The 19,734-nt window shown below is 34.4% G+C and overlaps 1 protein-coding gene and 1 non-coding gene across 2 annotated transcripts; one reads left to right on the top strand and one right to left on the bottom strand.

The window, feature by feature from the left end:
* Positions 1-428: 428 nt before the first annotated feature.
* Positions 429-4,569, bottom strand: LOC136809035 (high affinity copper uptake protein 1-like). Its single transcript, XM_067065610.1, has 5 exons — positions 4,133-4,569; positions 3,392-3,458; positions 2,787-2,901; positions 2,499-2,525; positions 429-1,142 (listed from the first exon to the last, which is right to left on the bottom strand). Exons 1-5 carry the CDS (start codon positions 4,556-4,558, stop codon positions 932-934), a joined length of 846 nt encoding a protein of 281 aa, XP_066921711.1. The 5' UTR covers positions 4,559-4,569; the 3' UTR covers positions 429-931.
* A 5,506-nt stretch (positions 4,570-10,075) lies between these two features.
* On the top strand, positions 10,076-10,149 carry Trnan-guu (transfer RNA asparagine (anticodon GUU)). The gene has a single exon. It is a non-coding gene; the product is annotated as a tRNA-Asn (tRNA).
* Positions 10,150-19,734: the final 9,585 nt, after the last annotated feature.

The following is a 19,734-nucleotide window of genomic DNA, read 5'->3' as shown; positions in this document are numbered from 1 at the left end:
GAATTTTTTGATTGGCACCTAAAAAAACAAGTTTGAATCTTTAATGCCTCTTTTCCAAATCTCTTCACTTGGGGACGTTGTAACGACTTACGTTATCTGATATCAGGCAGACGATACCAGACGTGTCAATTTCTAGTTTAACGTTTTAACCTTTTATTGGAAAATTGAGAGATTGAAACTGTGACGCCAACTATAAAAGCTCCATAAAATCTATCAAACCTAATAAGTAAGTAAAATTCACACGTATATAATCTTGTATTAATGGTTAAGCTACTTGGCTTGAATACTTCACGTAAATTTCTAATAGGTGAAGTCGAAATACCGAAGTTGAAATTGCAACATGGACCAATATGTAAATTAAAATTTAATTTACAATTCAAAGTTTCTTAAAGGCATTTTTAAAATATTTTAGAAAATTTATTAAAGGAAAAAATATTATAATACTACTTACAAAATTCGTGATAAAGTTTTGGTGTGAAATTATCAAATAAAAATAAATTCGTGATAATTGATATTAAAATTATAATTGAAACCAGTTTAACATGACATGGCATGATTGTATGGGTCAATTTTCTGGATAAATCCATAAATTGAAAGTTATAAACTCCTCACTTGAAAAGGTTATGTGGAAATGAACCGTGACTATGCGATTTTTATCCCTAATGACCGGAAGGCTCTTTAAAGCCCGTTGTAGGAGAGGCTGATTATCACCATTTCTTGCTAATTTTACCTCCAACACCGAAAATCAAAAGGATCAATAATCGGAGGTGCAGGTCACATCCAGGGATACTTAAAATTCGGTTTGATCATTTTTCAAAACACTCGTAAATCGTTAAACTGTAGTATAGTTACTCAACCTCGTACTGTATAATTCTAACATTTTATGCATGCTTCCCCTAGGCCGTTTTAGTGTTTTTTGTTTATATATTCTCTAAGAGCAGCAAGTATCATGTTCCCCGATTATTAGATATGCCGGTAAAATCCAACCGAAACACAGGTATCCTATTGCAAAACCGACCATGATGGCGACACAAAGATAAGTGTTGTACGTCATAAAGCCCAACATGAGCATATATCCGATGAAGATGTGAACAATGTGAAGAAACGTTTGCAGTAGATGGAGACCGATCTTCCAGCATGTTCTGAAAATGAAAAGGAGATGATAATTCTTAGAGTTAAAGACTGTGAAACCCAACTGACACACAACGTCGTCTCAACGTTTTTCTAATATTCACAACGTCCATATAACGTTAGATGAACGTTGAAACAACGTTTTGTGTCAGTCGTGAACACCACACCTTAGCTTTGTCCGAAATTTAACCTGTGGTGACGGACTGTAACACTTTTATTGCGGATGTGTCAATCATATAACTACTCAACTAATCGGAGATAGAGAGCACATATTCTCATGTCAAGCTAAGCACATTAAACACTGTGAAAAACTATTAAAGATTGAAGTACCGGGTGACCCACGAAAAAGTTCGGATGTTTCTCGGCGTCTTGAGGCCGAACAAATGTCCCAAAGTGCTTGGAGTTTTATTATTTAGAAAGTAGATATCCTAACTTAAAATCTGAGCCATTACTTTTTAAATTTGTTGCACAAGTTCCCTAGTTATGAGCTTTTAAACTCAAAATTCACTTTTCGGAAAGTGTAAAAAACAGGTAAAAAAGGGGTATCAAATTAGGTATTTTTAGACGTTTTTGATATACAGTTTTTGAAAAAATTCCTTGAAAGTGCCAATTTTGATAAAAACTAGTCTTGTTTTAAAGCAAAACTACTTTCAAAGGTGTTTTTAATAATTATTAATGTCATAAAACTCGTTAAATAAGTCAATTTATAAGAGATTTTCTAATTGATTGCATTAATTTAATACCTCTTTTTTACGTGTTTTTTACACTTTCCGAAAAGTGAATTTTGAGTTTAAAAGGTCATAAGTAGAGAACTAGTCGGTCAAATTTAAAAAGTGATAGCTCAAATTTTAAGTTAGGATATCTACTTTTTGAATACCAAAACTCCGAGCACTTTGGGACATTTGTTCGGCCTCAAGACGCCGAGAAAGGTCCGAACTTTTTCGTGGGTCACCCGGTATATAGATTATGCAGTAACTTCAAAAAAAAAATGAAAAAATAGTACTCATTTAGCCGTAGTTACAATTAGATTAGAATACTGTCAAGTCAGTAGACAAGAATTCACTTCCAGCTCTACCGAGTCTTCGGGTTCCACGTGGACCCGTAGCTCAATGGTTGAGCAAATGCCTACGAATGGCATGGTTGAGAGTTTGAGTCACGCCGGATCCGTTGGGTTTCTAACTGTTCTGGTCGCTGATCAGAAGACAGCACGAAAGCGAATGTATTCACTTATATTGTAATATATAAAGGGGCAAAATTCATGATTCAACGGATTCAACTTCAATAATTAGTACTGTGATTACTTACTTACAACTTTCTTGCTTGACAAAATTAAAATCTGAGATCAAAACTTAAAATTATCAACTTACCCGCTTGACTTTGTACCATAATCAAGTCTAAAAGGGAAATTTTACAATTAGAAATTATACCTTAAAAGGAAGTGCCACAGACATAGTGGGTGGTTAACACAAATACTGGATTGAAATGATAACATTTACTGGTTTTACTATCAGGTTTTTGAAATGTGCCATTTGGAAATAAAGAAAGGGCAAATCTTTCGACTATCAGCTAGATACTTCATTGGCTAAAGATTTTTTTTGTTTCAGCATCGTCCATTAAGTCACTTGTTGGTAAGCTTTATAAAGTGATTTACTTACGATTTGCCACCTGCTTTGGCGATAAGTTGCTTCTTTGTGATATATTGCTTGAAAACTTTCATTGCTTCATAAAACCATGCAATTATAGCAAGAGCAACAGCCATTCCAGTCAGATCTAAACAAAAATAATAGATATTGGAGATTGAAGCAAACGTTATCTTAAACGCCTTTAGATTCATACATAGCAACAACTTTAAGGACCAGAGCAGGCCATTTACGACTTGAAACTCTACCCAGTATATTTGTTCAAGCAACTCTGGACCAAAGATGAACAGATAAAACCATATGTACAGGCTTAATCACGCACACTTTACATCGGGAAATTCTTGTGTTGTCTTGGTTATGGCAAAAACCGAAACAGTTCTGGAAACACTCTGTTAATTATTGTAATTCTAGGTTTTTACTGTTTTACACTTGTTTTACTATTCACGATAAAATCTTTGAAATATCAGAGGTTGTTTGAAATCATTTTAGCCATTCTTCCGTCTCCAAAAGGGTATCACACCGGGGGTTGTAGTTACAATTTTTTTCGAACTTAAGAATTTTACTAGGGGGGGTTTCTGCCGACCCTTAGAGAAATTTTGGTAGGAAAAAAAACAACTAACCCTTTTTGTCCTCAGAAGTCCATTCTTTGAAGAACAATGTCAATGATTCTGTTGTTACGAAGAACATCTATGGAATAAGAATAATACATACGATAAGAACAGTGTAAGAATATGAAAAGGTAATCTGACCAAAATTTAAACAACCCCTGTCTCACTGCCCCAGTGAAACCTTTTTCCTCAGTGGGGATAAAAATCCCTATTGAAATCCCAAGAGGGATAGAAATTCTTTTGTATTGATGTAAAAATCCAGTGGGGATGTTTTTGGAGTGCAAATTTTAAACATGGAATTTCGAGTGATGACGAAATCAAAGTCATTTTCCCAGTGGAGCTGAAAATTCAAAGGGACTTCAAAAATTCTTCAAAGGTACTTCAAGGGTAATTTTCCACCGGGTACGAAATTTTTGCTAAATTTTTCCGGTGGGGTCGGGGTCCCAGCTGATCTGTGAAACAAGGGTGTGTTTAAGGGTCTATTTAAGAACAAAATGAGATTAATTCGCGAGTCTTAGAGTTAGAATATGTCTATGAACAACTTATAAAGCCACTTAATAGGAATCTGGGAAAATACGAACTTGATAGGAAAATGTAAGCCCGATAGTGTCGGGAAAATCTAAAAACAGTACGCGGCTTTGCCAACGTATATACTACACCCCTTACCTGTCCATTTGCCTTCTCTTAGAAAAACACTCTAATTGAATCTTTTTAGAAGTAAGTTTTAGATTCAAATTTATATTTATTACTTACGTTATGTCCTGTTTCGTGACCAGCATGTTCCGTGTTTTCGTGACCCGCTCCTCCATGCCCCGTACCATGATCTGTGTGGTTGTGCCCTGGATTAGTGTGATTATGGCCCATTGTATGATTGTGGCCCATAGTGTGATTATGGCCCATTGTATGGTTATGACCCATTGTATGATTATGGCCCATAGTGTGGTTGTGGCCCATAGTATGGTTGTGACCCATAGTGTGGTTATGGCCTATAGTGTAGTTGTTGCCCATAGTGTGGTTGTGACCCATAGTATGATTATGGCCCATAGTATGGTTGTGGCCTATAGTATGATTCAAGGTGTTATTATTCATGTGCATTCCTTCATGATTATGAGCTTTAATGTTTGTCGTTTGCAATGCCAAGTAGCAAAACACGAAAAGAAGTGTAGCATGAATGTACATGTTGTATAATTTTATCTAGAAATAAGATATGTGAAAATTGAGATCCATTTGACCTATTAAGTGATAATTGGCATCATATGAGGTTGCTTGATCTTTATAGTCATGTACATGACATACCAGTAGGTCTCGACCTACAATCGAGGTCATAATATTTGAGAAAAAGGGAAATTCTAACTAAACCATACAATCACAAACGATACGGAAGTGCTCTAACTTAGGTTGGAAGGGTAGAGTTTTAACGCTGGACTTACGACTTAGGGACCTTTGGATTTGAGGATCATAAGGATCTGAGGATCCAAAGGTTCAAGAATGGTCTAACGAGGCTCAGAATTTAGCCTGGAAGTCTATAAAACCCTCCCAAATTGGAATATTGTCACAGGGACAAGGGAAACTGTCTCTCTGATAACAATAAATTTGTATTTGGGATCGAATCTGGAACCCAACGCTAGAAGAAGGGGAGAGCCTTTTGGGCATTGTAGAATTTAAGGCACAAGCATAAACTAACATTAGATGCAATTAGCGACTTCTTCAGTAATTAAAACACAACAATTAGAGATTGAATACATTTTCAAATACAATGTTTTTGTCTTCAAGACCATTGAACGAACGATCGATTAAGAATGTCGAGAGATGCCTGTAGCTTCATCATAGCTCAATACAAAGACCATCTCTCAAACGACTCACGGGCAACGTTCCTCGTTCCCGTACAAAACCAATACGTCTACATTCTTTCTCGATACGATCGTTAAGCTTTGCAGCTCTTCACTGTACAAGCTCAAACATAGAAGTGTTTTAAATTCATTCACTAAGCATCGTATAATTAAATCCCAATTAAATGCTGAATAAGATGGCTATATATAGAGTTGGTTATTGTAGCAATAGTTATAAAATGGTAGATCATAAATCCACCATGACAATATTCGACTACATTCAACAGAATAGCCAAAAAGTGACTTTCTCGTCCGAACTTTAATTTTCGAAGATCAAAATGACAGAAATTCTCAATATATTTCAACGCAGATTGTAGAATATCACCCTAACTTTTTTACTCTACCCAAATAAGAACCTAAGTTGAGATGGGCATTCTTTTCTTAGTTGGGGTGTGTACGCAGGCGGATTTTTAATCAAAGAAAAATTGAAGTTACAGAATTATGAAATTTAATGGGTTAAAGCGTCAAAAAGTTTATATGAAGAGTTTTAAAATCTCAAAACATAACAATTAAGACCCAGGAGTCGAATCTGAGAAGTAAAGTAAGTAAGAGTAAGATATTTTTTCCATGGATATGATCATAGTCCTTATAAAAAACCCATGGAAGATTATTTCCTTTGTTATATCAAAAGATGAAAATCGATTTGCTCAGATTTTGATCACGTTACCAAATACTCCTCTTGAGATTGATTTAAGATTTAACCACACGATTAAAAAGTGAGCAAAACAAACCAATTTCTCAACGCAAGCTCAAAATATGAAAAGAAACAAAAGGCTTCCAGACTGGTGTTTTTTATACGGGCTATGATATAATTTTGCTAAGGTGCAAAGCATCTTTCAATGTCTCAATATAGGCTTGTAAAGATGATATGAGAGATGTGTTCGAAAACACGAGGAACCGCTAGCAAAACATTGTACGTAACAACCCTAATAGCCCTAATAAGACAAACATTAAAAACCGAAATATGTTAGCCACACTTATCGCCTAATATAGTCTAATACATCAATTACAAACCAAAGAACAATCATATTACAATATAACAGTTTCGTCATCGACACGATGACGATCACGATTTCATGCATTGTTACGCATGTGCAAATTCAATACTGTACGTGATTTTTTACCCACTAAAATGCACGTTTTTTATAATAAGAAACTATAAGAAGCTTCGATGATCAAATTATTAAGAACAAGTTAAAAACATTGCAAAGCTTTGCACCCAATTCCTTCGGAAATTATCAAATATGTAATCACAAATAGTACTCACAAAATGCTAAAAAAGGACATTTTAAGAAGACTTCTAGGATTTTAAGAACGTCCGAAGGCTTCAAAAAAACGTTGATATTCTTAGAAAAAAAAGTGTAATACAGATAACCCTATCAAAAAAGAAGCAAAAACTGAAATTTATACTTAGACCTTAGACCACTTCAAAAAATTTCCGAAACCAATAAAACGACATAAAAATACAAGCTTCTCATCCTAGTTCACACAGCATAAAACCAACCCTCAACATAACTACTGCTTTCCTCTCTTATTTCATAGTTGATCGTTCGATAATTATATTTGACAATAAAAATCTATTTCACGACTTAAACAGTTCTACCTACGCACTTTTTAGCGCGTATGAAAAATATGAAAACAGCTGCAATGAAATACACATTTTTTTTATAAGGAACACAATTATAAGGAACTCGAGGCAGAAAATGGTCCAAAAAATAAGGAATTGTTAAGGAACTGCTCAGGCTGAGAATAAGAAAACCAGTTTTAAGGAATCCAATTTTTGCGAATCCAAACTTAGCAGCTATGTAAATAAGGAACTCGATAAGGAACTTTGAGGCTGAAATTCTCTGTAAAAATAAGGAACTCCAGGCTCAGAGCAAAGGTAAGGTTCCTTATAAAAAAAAAACGTGTACACAAAAAGCTTTTGAAGTAAAAGAAATCGTAGGCAGATTTTCGCTTTGCAATGCATATTATTGTACCAACGCACTGTATTACTCAAATTTAATAATCTTAGCAGTTAGCACAAAGGTCGAAAGAATACTATGAATACACGAAAACCTTTTGACAGTACTAGTTTAGAGGATATGAAAAGCTAGTTTTCGAGGCATAAGGAAAAGCAAACTGAAATTAATGTTCTGACGAAAGAGATTTGGTATCTCTTACTTTTTAACTCCTTGTCAGGAAAAAGACTGTGTCTAGGCTTCAATTAGTAGCACCTATCTCCCAGGGGATACTACTCTTGCCGGGGACCCTTGCCGACCGACGGGGAGTGGGATAATCTTCTTTTTTTTGAAACTGTTGCCAAAATTTGCGTAAACGACCTTGAATGGAGCTGAAAAAATTTCCAATTTTTTCCCAAATTCCCCCAAAAAGGTACCCTACGAAGGATTGGCTTTTCTATATTTGTGCTTTTACGACACTACCTAGGCTTATATCCCTTTTTTTCAACATATTTTGTTCATAAAAATACAATAAATCAATTTCACCTATCATTTCCATTTTCAACTACAAAATGTTAATTGTGGCTGAAGACTCTGTGACGCTAGAGTAGACATGGTTTCATAAAACTACAAAGTATACTGTAATGAAGTCAAAACTTCCTTAATCTTGTGTTTAAATAAATGACTTATGTGATAAGCCCGTGATAATTTAATAAGAAGATTTCATTAACAAAGAATGTCAAATTTGGCATTTGGTTGGTAGTGTATAAGCTGAATGTAAGCTCTATTATAATTTTTATCTAGGGTAAGCCAGGTAACCTCAGACAAAACAACACAAAATTTTTGTAATTTCTGAAAGAAAGAGAATTAAACAGATAAAAAAGATTTTCAGATGATTGCCCCGCAGGGGCTTTTGTTGCTTCACGTAGCGGACCTGCTCGCCAGAAAAATATTCATATTCATATTCATGTTTCGTCCGATTCTGAGCGGGCTGCGCGCGGTTAAAAAATGTTCGCGCGCGATATCTCTTTTGCTGCTACTTGTATTGATTTCCTAGCTATGCACGGACAGAGAAGGTAGCTTCCCGTCTGCACTGCCAGTCCACACAGCTAAAAGCTTTCACAAACAACAAACAGCACACAAGATTTTATTTTTGCTTGGTTAATATCTTTTTAACGTAGTTGCTCAACTGGATTTACTTGAGGGACATTGTTTGCTACTGAATGAATAACTATCAAACTACTGATATTAGATCAAACCTTATACAATTGTCAGAATGGACGATGGACATCTTCAATGACAGTTTGTTACACACACACACACAGACAGAGTGTTATGCGCTGCTCTAACGAAACCCTGCTGATATTATAAAGGCATAGACAAAAGGGAAATTGACCGTTAATTCATATTGTTTACCTATATAGTGATTTCATTTTGAAGGAAATTAAATTTAAATTTTTGGTGGAAAGACAAAACCCAGAGTACCCTATAATTATATGGATATTGCATGCGCCGAAAGTAATTTTTCAAAGAGTAAGCCTTGCGCCAAAACGTGCCAAAAACTGGTACCAACATCGAGTTTCTTACAAAAGGTTTAGTGAGTGAGACATGCCAATGAAAATATACTATGACTAACAGCAAAAAAAATGGTTGTGCATGGGAAGCAGCGAGTAGAAAAATGTAAACAGAAGCGGAAAAAAGCCGAAAACGATGGATTATGAAGTATTTGATGCATTTTGTGAATAATTCTTTACGCCAATATTGAAGCTTAAAAAGCAAACTTTGAAAATGCTGTTTATGTCACTGTGTCAGAACGGTACTTCGATATGTAATGTACGCCGAAGATTTTCAGCCTCATATTATGAACAGACTCGAACACTCTCTCTACTAATACCCCCACGGCACATTGTACCGTATTGATGTTGAACGCAGGAGTATACTTTGCTCAAATCAAATCTGAACAAACTTCTTGACTTTTTAGAACCAGACGTCCAATAAAATACAAACACAATGTTGTACCTACCTGTGAAGTGAAAAGTTTTTAACCATGTTGACGGTGGTTACAACAGGACACGTTATCTGAAAATTCCCCTGGCAATTTTGAGAGCAACTATCAAATTCATATCTTTAGTAACCATGAAGAAATTTTATTCTAACTGAAAACTTTTTACAGAAACACGTATAAAGATTGTTAAAGTTTTTCAGATAATTTTCAGTAACCTTTGATACAAATAAATTATATCTACAGTATGCCACCAGTCCAAAGTTACTTACTTTTTAAATTTCAAATGAAATGACTGAAATTATATTCAATTTCATTTTCAAATTCACCTTTTAATCTGCATTATGTATATTCTTTATGAAACGGAAGCACTTTCAGTTTCACAGTACACATTCTTATGTTTGGGTTTTCAAAAGGGATTTTTATTAGATTTTTATCTTGTGATTGAAGAAAATCAACTTTGATATCATTCTAGTTCTTAATATGTTGCGAAACCTGTAATGGTTTTAATTTAAGTCACTTTGCATCAGAAAGGGTAGATTAAACATGTTTTTTTTGGATTGAAACTTTGTTCGTATGTATGGATCTTACTGAGAAAATTTTAACCGCATCGGCTCGTGCTTCTTAACTTTAAACAGCTCTAGTAACATTGAGCACTTTTTATGAAGACTCATTTCACCAATTTATAGTCTGATTATGATTCCCTTGCTCTATTCATGACTAAGTTCCTCTGGGCTAATATCTGCTATCGGCGGGGCATTCATAGCGACAGCTACTTGCTAGTATAAGAAAAAAAGATTATTGATTTGTAAAACGACACTGCCATATTTTTTATATTTATGGATTAACTTTTCATCTCAGTACAGCTTCCGTGGCGCAATTGGTTAGCGCGTTCGGCTGTTAACCGAAAGGTTGGTGGTTCAAGCCCACCCGGGAGCGATTTTTCATGTTTGGTCAACAGCTATGGGGTTAAGTTTAAGGGACTAGAGATAAGACTCTTGAAAGTATTGGCATGATAAACTGAGCCGAGTTAAAACAAAGAAAACGATAGATTCGATCCGCCGTATCTAAGCCGAGGCAAATCTAGACGATCCTATCGTCCGTAGGGATAGTAAATATAAGGAAGACGCGCAGAGTTTACAGCCATCACGGCTCACTTACTTTAAGGCCCCAAAGGATTACAAAGTGAGAGTCTCTTGGATGAAGACACTAATTTTCCATTCAAAACACGTGTATCGCCATATTTCGAAAAGATGTACAGTATGTGGCCCCCAAAACGGCGATCAAATTTGAAATTTCTCTCATATCTAGAGGAAAAGAGATTTTACAAAAATTTTTACTGCATGAAAATCTTTAACATCTCTTCTCTATTTCCTGGAAGTTCTTTTTCAAAATTTTCAATTTCAACAATATTTTTCAATCGCTTAAAGATAGGTAGCTTTTTTCTAGTGGCCCCCAAAACGGAAGTTTGAAATTTTAGCGATTTCTCGAGATATTTTTAAGATATGTATACAAAATTTTGACCATAGTTTTGAAATATGATTTAGAGGGTTTTGGGCATAGATTTTTTTGATAAAATCTTTACAGTATACCCCTGGTTGTCAAAATGCAGGTTTGGGGCCCCCAAAACGGAGGTGTAGTTAAAATCAAATTATTAAGCCCAGTGGTAATAGGGGGAAAAACTATGAACATGTTTGTGTTTTCCCTTAAATTTACGACCCGATGGATGTAAAATTTAATGATTTTTATGAAATATTTCAAGTTTTTCGATATTGCAAAGTCCAAACTGAAAATTTAGAAATTTTCAAAATGACAATTTTGATTTAACAACGTCTTAATCAAGTTTTTGAAAACAAATCTCTTTTGAAAATAGTTCCATTCATGTATGGAATAAGCTGTGAAAATTTTAGAAAAAAAGCTTAACTGAAACTGAAAATATTAAGCTTTAAAGATATTTTTTTCATATATTTTGCAACAAAATGACAGAATTTGCTGCTTTTGCTGATTCAGCGAAAAATTTTATATATAATGTTAATTTTTTGTTATAAACTATCAACTCAAGGTGATAGGAATAGAATTCCAAGATTTTTTGCTTTTTCTCATATTTAGAATTTTCGGTTTTGTCAATGCTGATTCTAGGGCTCCAAAATACTGGTTGACCTTCAAGATGCTATATCTTTTACCCGGCCTCTAAAGTCACAGATGTATTTGCATTTTCTGAACGGCATTAGCTGTAGAAAGTTTCCTATACCCCGTTTTCATAACTTATTTTTAATATCCAAAGAGCTAGAGTGAGTTATATGCAATTTTTATCTAATTTTCGTGTTTAAATATTTCCTTTAGACGCAAATATGTTATTTTGAATCCCTCTCAAACCAGAAAAAAACATGCTCATTTTTAAGTATAACCATCATTCTTTCAAAATAAACGAAAATCATTTAATTCTGATAAATCTACAAGTCAGAATCTTCATTTTAATGAAAACCTCCGTTTTGGGGGCCGTCTCCGTTTTGGGGGCCATATACTGTAAAAGAAACTAAGAAATGACTAGTATAGATTCATGCGGTGCAACGTTCCGGCTATAGTGAGAGTTAAATGTGGAAAAGGTGCTTTTTAGCCTGTATTTCACCACGGTATAGTAAAATAGCTCAATGTTGTAAGCATTGGCCTTACACCCCACCGGGGAGGGGGCGGGTTTCTATGCCCCCCCCCCCACTTTTTTGTAAAGTAAAAAACTATGGTTGCGCCTCCTTAGACTCTGCATTCATTGACCCCCAACTTTTAAATTCAAGGCGTGGGATATCTGCGGTATCAATCTCCTGCGAAGATTTATAAGAGTCTGGTATGTAGGTGTAAAGTGGGAGAACAAGGAAATATAAAACGGCATGAAACCAAGCAGATCAAAGTAGTATTCTATAAGAAACTATGAATGCGTGTGTTGAAATAAAGTAGCCATGGGCATTTTCAAATATATTTTACTTCGAAAACTTAATTCTCTTGTCAAAGCAAACTATATGTAAAAAATGTCAGTGCACTAAGTATGTCGTTTACGATCATATTCGAAAATACCTAACTAGCAGGCCAAAAAAACATCAGACTTCCAACTTTAAAATTTTCACCCTTCAAGCTCGCTTTTCTCATCTTCCAACAGGTCTGTCTTCCACAAACTCATCCAATCCATATTTTCGATAAATAAGCACAAATTTTAAGCATTACAATGAAGGAAGCTGAATGGAGTCATTGCAAAGGAAGTCATAGAATCTCTTGAAGATAGTTCGCACGGAAACAGAAAACATGATTGTATAATTGATCAGTAATTACTGAGCTTTCATTAAAAACAAATTTTCAATTTAGGAACATATTTGAAAGAACTAATCATATAAACAAATAGTAGTACTATCATATTTCAAGCCTGTGGAAAGGGTACATCCCTGGTCTCACAAATGGTATTGTCTTCCAGAAACATTGACAATTCGCGTGCATTGATAAAGTGAGGATAAAGTAGAAAGGCGTTCCCATTTAAAGTGTCTTTTTTTTCTCAATGTATCCATTCGAAAATTAATTAAGAACGTGAATAGAGAAAACATCGACCGATCATCAATATCTCCATTAGTGAACAAAATTAGCAGTTTAAAGTTCATAAGCTGTTCAAATTGGTCGATATGCTTTATATATAAAAATACACTTATACTTATAATATTTCTTAAAAACAGATTATATGAGATAAAATAAGATTCTAATACTTAGTAGATTTAATTCAATCTCTTATAAAGAATATAGACAAAAATACTCTAATCTCCGAGTAGATTCTGATACTTTTAAGGTCATGGTTCCGTAAGAGAATCTGTATAGGCTAGCAAAACGCTAAAGCAAAACAATGCACCAAAATCTAAAGCAAATCTTTAGACATAAACATTTAAAACATGGTCGCTTTCACGTTCGTTTTAGCAAAAAGCAAAAAGCTACGCGGTTTCAATTGTTTCCCTGAACAACCAGGTTAGATCGTCCCATTAGATATATACTTTCAAAGCAGTGGCGTGGTGGGAAAATTTCTCTGGGGTGGCCAAGGCAAATATGGCGCCCTTTTTAAAGATTTTTTGTTTTTGACGCCCCTCTCTATACGCTCATTATAAACACAAAAAAGGGAGTGTGCGAGCGAAGCGAGCCAGAAAATTTTGAGTTTTTGAGGTGATGAGGGGCGCCATTTTTGTTTTTTCATTTGTCAATCTTTCGATATGGGCGCCTGAAAAATCCTTCTTGGCGTCCCTTATTTTTTGGCACCCCTTCTCAAAAGGGCTCCGCTGGGGGGGCCTGGCCCCCCTGGCCCCCCCTGCCACCACACCACTGCTCCAGAGCAGACCGTTGCAGAATGAAAGATCTGTTATGAGATGAAAAATACTTGCAAGAAAATGCTTGAATAAAAACACTGTAAGAACATTTTTAGGTTTAAAAAGAAAAAGTTTAGAACATCTGAAGGCTCTAGATTCATACTGCTCATCTCGGATTCTTTAAAAATATTCCTGGTAATTACGTCATACAAGGAAAAAGACTTGACATCGGGTAATAGAAAAATAAGCTTCGAAAAGTTAGGCAGTTTCATGAGAACGCAAGTTTCCGTACCTTTAGAAGCAAAGCCTTTCCAATCTTATGCCGGTTATCCCAGTAAAATTCCGGAAAAGTAGCAAGAACCTTAGTACGGAAATTGGAATCTTATACGAAACGACGGCAGTCAAAAAAAAAGGAGATTTAAAATCACAAGTTATATATTCTAAAGAAAGCTCAACTCATAAGGTTTCTATTACGCATGGCGGAAGTCGTGGTGATGCAGTTTCAATCCTGACTGACTGTAAGCCAAATATTTTTTCACCATAACAAATTGCAAAAGGCCTGCCTTATTACCTCCTGAATTTGGCCATATTAAAATCACAAAAGAAATATCATAGGATCTGCATATGTCACTTTTCCTTCTATCGGAAAAATATGATTCAGCAAACTTATTCATTGCCAGGTTTTAGGACTATATCTGAACATGAAAAAGCAACTTCTTCCATTGAGTTTAAAGCCCTGAAGTGGCTAGAGCCGAGATTTTTGGATGGGAAACGAAGCTACTTAATTTCCCAGATTCTACTCTAGCCCTTCGGGCTTTAAACTCAATGACTTTATCCCTTCGGTAATACGAGATCGGCAATAAAAAAAATCGTGAAGTATTGTACAGCACCATAAATAAAAACAAAACCATCATTGACAAGGTTGATCAAATTCAAAAAGAAAGTGACAATGCAAAAATAAATATCAAATTAATTATTTCAATATCACGTTGCTAATCGTGTGTGTTTTTGTATGTAAAAAGACATAAAAATATAATTGAAGTAATTAACAAAACAATAAAGATGTTGCGTAACTTCGTATATTGAGGTAATAAGAATTTAATGATCAACAGCAGTGGGTGTAAGCTGCTTCGCTCGCAGCAGTGAGGAAAGGTCTGCTCCCTTAATAAACTTTTTCTTTACATACATAATAAGAACATTGCATACGGTAAGCTAGCCAAGGTTCTAAGCTAATAGTACAATTTTGTCTTTAAAAATATGTATACTATCACACGTCTTTTTTAATATACAGAACATGTTTGTAAGGATCTCGAGGCTAAAAATGGTCCGAAAAATAAGGAATTGTTAAGGAACTGCTCAGACTGGGAAAAAGAAGACAAGTAAAAGAACAGTATGACATAAAGTTGGACTTGCACATATTTACAAAAGCCTAAACAAAAAGATAACAAACTATTGACAAAACAACATTCAATGAACATTTTTTTCTGCATTGTAGGACATTGTAGTCCATTGTTATACCATGTTCATGGTTATACTTATACATGAGTCACATAATTAACAAATCCAAATTTAGCAGCTAAGTAAACAAGGAACAAGATAAAGAACTTTAAGGCATTCTCTGGAAAAATAAGGAACTCCAGGCTTGGAGTCAAGTTAAAGTTCCTTATGAAAAAAACGTGTAGCTTAGTTACAAACAAACTCGGTAGAAAATAATCGTCTTTGAGTGAGACTTTTCGTATTCCCAAGGGGCAAAAAAAAAACGCAACGCAACGAGAGTTGTTTGCGATCAGGCATTGTGAAAACTTGTTGAATGGAGATTAGACATCACGTCTGACACTTTGGCTAGCGCCAAGCTAAGTTTTAACATTAAAACCGGGTTAAAATTGAATTTACAGAAAGAATTCGCAAATGGACCGGGACTTTGAAAACCAACCCTTAGAGAGACTAAATTTTTGTGAAAATGTTATACACTTGGAGAGACACGAAATCGGCGAAAAGTGAACCTTACAAATTTCGAAAAATTTACAATCTTATTAAAATAAAAAGTTTTAGATGAAAGTTCAATTCGAACTTGCTAAGGTTTTAATTGGAATGTGGTTTCACAGTGTAAAAGTTGATCAATGACTTATATTACAAAGCAAATTATAAAAAAAATGATAGATAAGTATACCGAGGAGTTTCAGAACTTACCAATAATTGACTTATGTTCTAATTAAAAACATGTCAGAGTCTACGCTGCATGTGCACAGCATGAGGCTTTAGAGTAGGAGTAAAGCACACGATACATGGTAATGTAAAATTAATGATCGAACGAATATACCCGAAACACAAAAAGCTTATTACCGACGCTTTGGTTATGATTCCACTGCCAAAAGAGACCGAATTTTGGGACAAGATGAAAATTTTATAAGCTCTTGTTTGATTTGGTTGGTCGTTAACCAGTAATAAAACAATTGTGTTACTTTTTCTAAAGTCATTTTTATTACTTCAAATGACCAATTATTAAAGTATTTTACGAAAAATCCATGTCATCTGCAAATTCTGGCTGGTTGAGAAAAGAGAGAGTATAAGGACAAATAGATCCTCGGAAAGTTAGCCAGTTTCCCCATTCGACACAACCGCACAAACCTATACAGTATATGTCCCCCAAAACGGAGGTCGTCATAAAAAGAGGATTCACCTGTAGATCTATTATAGAATTGGACGATTTTTGTTTATTTTGAAAGAATGATGGTCATAATTAAAAATGAGCATGTTTTTGATGGTTTGAGACAGATTCAAAATAATATTTTTGCGTCTAAAGGAAATATTTCAACACCAAAATTAGGTAAAAATTGCATATAACTCACTCTAGCTTCTTGGATAGTGAAAATAAGCTATGAAAATGGGGTATAGGAAACTTTCTACACCTAATGCCTTTCAGAAAATGCAGATGCATCTATGACTTTAGAAGATGAGTGAAAGATAAAGCTCAACCAGTATTTTGAGGCCCTAGAATCAGCGTTGATAAAACCGAAAATTCCAAGTATGAGAAACAGCAACAAATCTTGGTATTTCATTCCTATCAGCTTGAGTTAATAGTTTATAACAAAAAATTTACATTATATATAAAAATTTTCGCTGAATCAACAAAAACGGCAAATTCTGTTGTCATGTTTTTGCAAAATGTAGGAGAAAGTACCTTTAAAGCTTAATATTTTTAGTTTCAGTTAAGGGCTCTGGTCATAGTGAAAAATCAATTTCAGAATTTGAGGATAACCCTTACAGTATGTGGCCCCCAAAACGGCGATCAAATTTGAAATTTCTCTCAAATCTAGAGGAAAAGAGATTTTACAAAAATTTTTGCTGCATGAAAACCTTTAACATCTCTACTTTATTTCCTTGAAGTTCTTTTTCAAAATCTTCAATTTCAACAATATTTTTCAATCGCTTAAAGATAGGTAGCTTTTTTCTAATGGCCCCCAAAACGGAGGTTTGAAATTTTAACGATTTCTCGAGATATCTTTAAGATATGAATACAAAATTTTGACCATAGTTTTGAAATATGATTTAGAGGGTTTTGGGCATAAATTTATTTGATAAAATTTTTACAGTATACCCCTGGTTGTCAAAATGCAGGTTTGGGGCCCCCAAAACGGAGGTGTAGTTAAAATCAAATTATTAAGCCCAGTGGTAATAGGGGGAAAAACAATGAACATATTTGTGTTTTCCCTTAAACTTAAGACCCGTTGGATGTAAAATTTATGACTTTTATGAAATATTTCAAGATTTTCGATATTGCAAAGTCCAAACTGAAAATTTAGAAATTTTCAAAATGACAATTTTGATTTAACAACGTCTTAATCAAGTTTTTGAAAACAAATCTCTTTTGAAAATAGTTCCATTCATGTATGGAATAAGCTGTGAAAATTTTAGAAAAAAAGCTTAACTGAAACTGAAAATATTAAGCTTTAAAGATATTTTTCTCCTATATTTTGCAAAAAAATGACAGAATTTGCCGTTTTGCTGATTCAGCGAAAAATTTTATATATAATGTAAATTTTTTGTTATAAACTATTAACTCAAAGTGATAGGAATAAAATTCCAAGATTTTTTACTTTTTCTCATATTTAGAATTTTCGGTTTTGTCAATGCTGATTCTAGGGCTCCAAAATACTGGTTGACCTTCAAGATGCTATATCTTTTACCCAGCCTCTAAAGTCACAGATGTATTTGCATTTTCTGAACGGCATTAGGTGTAGAAAGTTTCCTATACTTCATTTTCATAACTTATTTTCATTATCCAAGAAGCTAGAGTGAGTTATATGCAATTGTTATCTAATTTTGGTGTTAAAATATTTCCTTTAGACGCAAATATGTTATTTCGAATCTGTCTCAAACCAGCAAAAACATGCTTATTTTTAAGTATAACCATCATTCTTTCAAAATAAACAAAAATCGTTTAATTCTGATAAATCTACAAGTCAGAATCTTCATTTTAATGAAAACCTCCGTTTTGGGGGCCGTCTCCGTTTTGGGGGCCACATACTCTTAGGTTCCAAATAAACGGGGGGGGTTCGAATAAACGGGGGGGTTGGAAAATTTTCTAGATTTTAATAAACGGAGGGGACCTAATTGCCGGGGGGGTTGGAAATTGTACTTCTGAAACCCAAAAATAAGGTAAAAATAGGCTAAAATCACGCTATTTAGAGCAAAATAAAGGACCTTCTCTTTGACAGCTGAAAATATTCTTCGAGATTATAAACGGGGGGGGGGGTCCTAATAAGGTCCGGGGGGGTTGGAAAATTTTCGAAAAATTAACAAGCGGGGGGGGGGGCCCGTTTATTTGGAACCTAAGAGTACTGTATGTTTTCGCTTCTTTGACATGTTTAAGAACAAACTACTTTTGAAAAAATTAATTTAAGTTATTACAGCACCTGACCCCGAGAATGTAGGTGAAATTTGAATCAGACCTGAAAGATGTAGATTTGCATTTTGAAAGATATTAAATATTTTCAACGAAATTTTGAACTCCCAAAATCCTTTCCCAGGGGTTAGTTTCATTACTTTTGATAGATAGACCAATTTTTTTGGTCCTTGAAGTTGACTCCCATTTTCGTTATAGCCCCCAGAATGTAGGTTTGGTTTTATGGCAAATCTAGTAATAGTAAAATGTTGATATTTTTTCAATTGGATTAATTCTAACAGCAAATTTTAGAAATGTTTTATGCGAAAACAATATTCTAAAGAGCATTTTGTTATTCTGAAAATTGGATTTTTTCACTTTTTAACCCCCAGAATGTAGGTGAAAAGATTCGGTTGTTGAGAATGGAATTTCGGTATTCATCGGAAATTATTGTTCTCTAAGTGAAATTCATACTTTAGAAATATACGCTGACAAAAAATTAACAAATATATTAATTTCATCGTATACAAAATGAGAAAAAGTAAAAGGGAGGACGAAAAGAAGAGACAAGAAAGTTGTTTTTATTTTGTAGGTTGAAAATTTTGTGTTGAAATATGTGAATAATGTAACAACACCCCTGCCTCACAGCCCCTGTGGAACATTTCCCACATCGGGTCCAAAAATTTCTACTGAAGTCCAAATTGGAATAGAAATTCTATTGTCATTTTTCTCCAAGCCACTAAATCATGATTCAAAATAAATAAACAACACAAAAATTTGATTTTATTCAAACAAAGCTTTTCGAGTCTTAACTGCTCATCATCAGGTTAAAAATGACATTTCTAGGTTGAAAAATGTATCTACATATCATACAAAAAATTGATTCTAGGATAAAAGGCTAATTAAAAGGGTCTATTAAAACAATATAAAACAATAAAAGAATTTTCAAAGGAGGCAATAAATCGTAAATAAATGGTTAAAACACATTGGGGAATTGATGACGTGAAGAGACGCAATGGGAAATTATTCTCTAGGTAATACCATTTCTAAATAATTGTAATTCTTTAATGTCTTTTTGATCATTAATTGATGGCTTTAAAGTCATTATAAAATATGCTTCCAGGATCTTCCTTTTTCTTTTCTTGCAAATGACGGGGCTTTGCTAATGACTTTCCAAGTAAATGAATGATCTGGATTTTCGATGAGATGTTTTGAAGGTTCTGATCTTCCTGAATTGCCATTGTGTTCCTTCCATCTTGTTTCGGCATTTCGGGTAGTTTCCCCAATGTATACTGCTTTGCAAGAACATTC

This window comes from Clytia hemisphaerica, unplaced genomic scaffold (assembly GCF_902728285.1).
Source record: "Clytia hemisphaerica strain Z4C2 unplaced genomic scaffold, Clytia hemisphaerica genome assembly, whole genome shotgun sequence".
Lineage (NCBI taxonomy): Eukaryota > Metazoa > Cnidaria > Hydrozoa > Leptothecata > Clytiidae > Clytia > Clytia hemisphaerica.
This window is presented reverse-complemented; position numbering and strand designations above follow the sequence as displayed.

Coding starts and splice junctions, on each gene's coding strand:
- LOC136809035 (XM_067065610.1), bottom strand. CDS start 4,558: ATGTACATTCATGCTACACTTCTTTTCGTGTTTTGCTACTTGGCATTG. Junction 2,902..3,391: donor GACTTCTGAGGACAAAAAGG/GTTAGTTGTTTT, acceptor ATTTTTGTTTAG/ATCTGACTGGAATGGCTGTT. Junction 2,526..2,786: donor GCCAAAGCAGGTGGCAAATC/GTAAGTAAATCA, acceptor TTTCCCTTTTAG/ACTTGATTATGGTACAAAGT.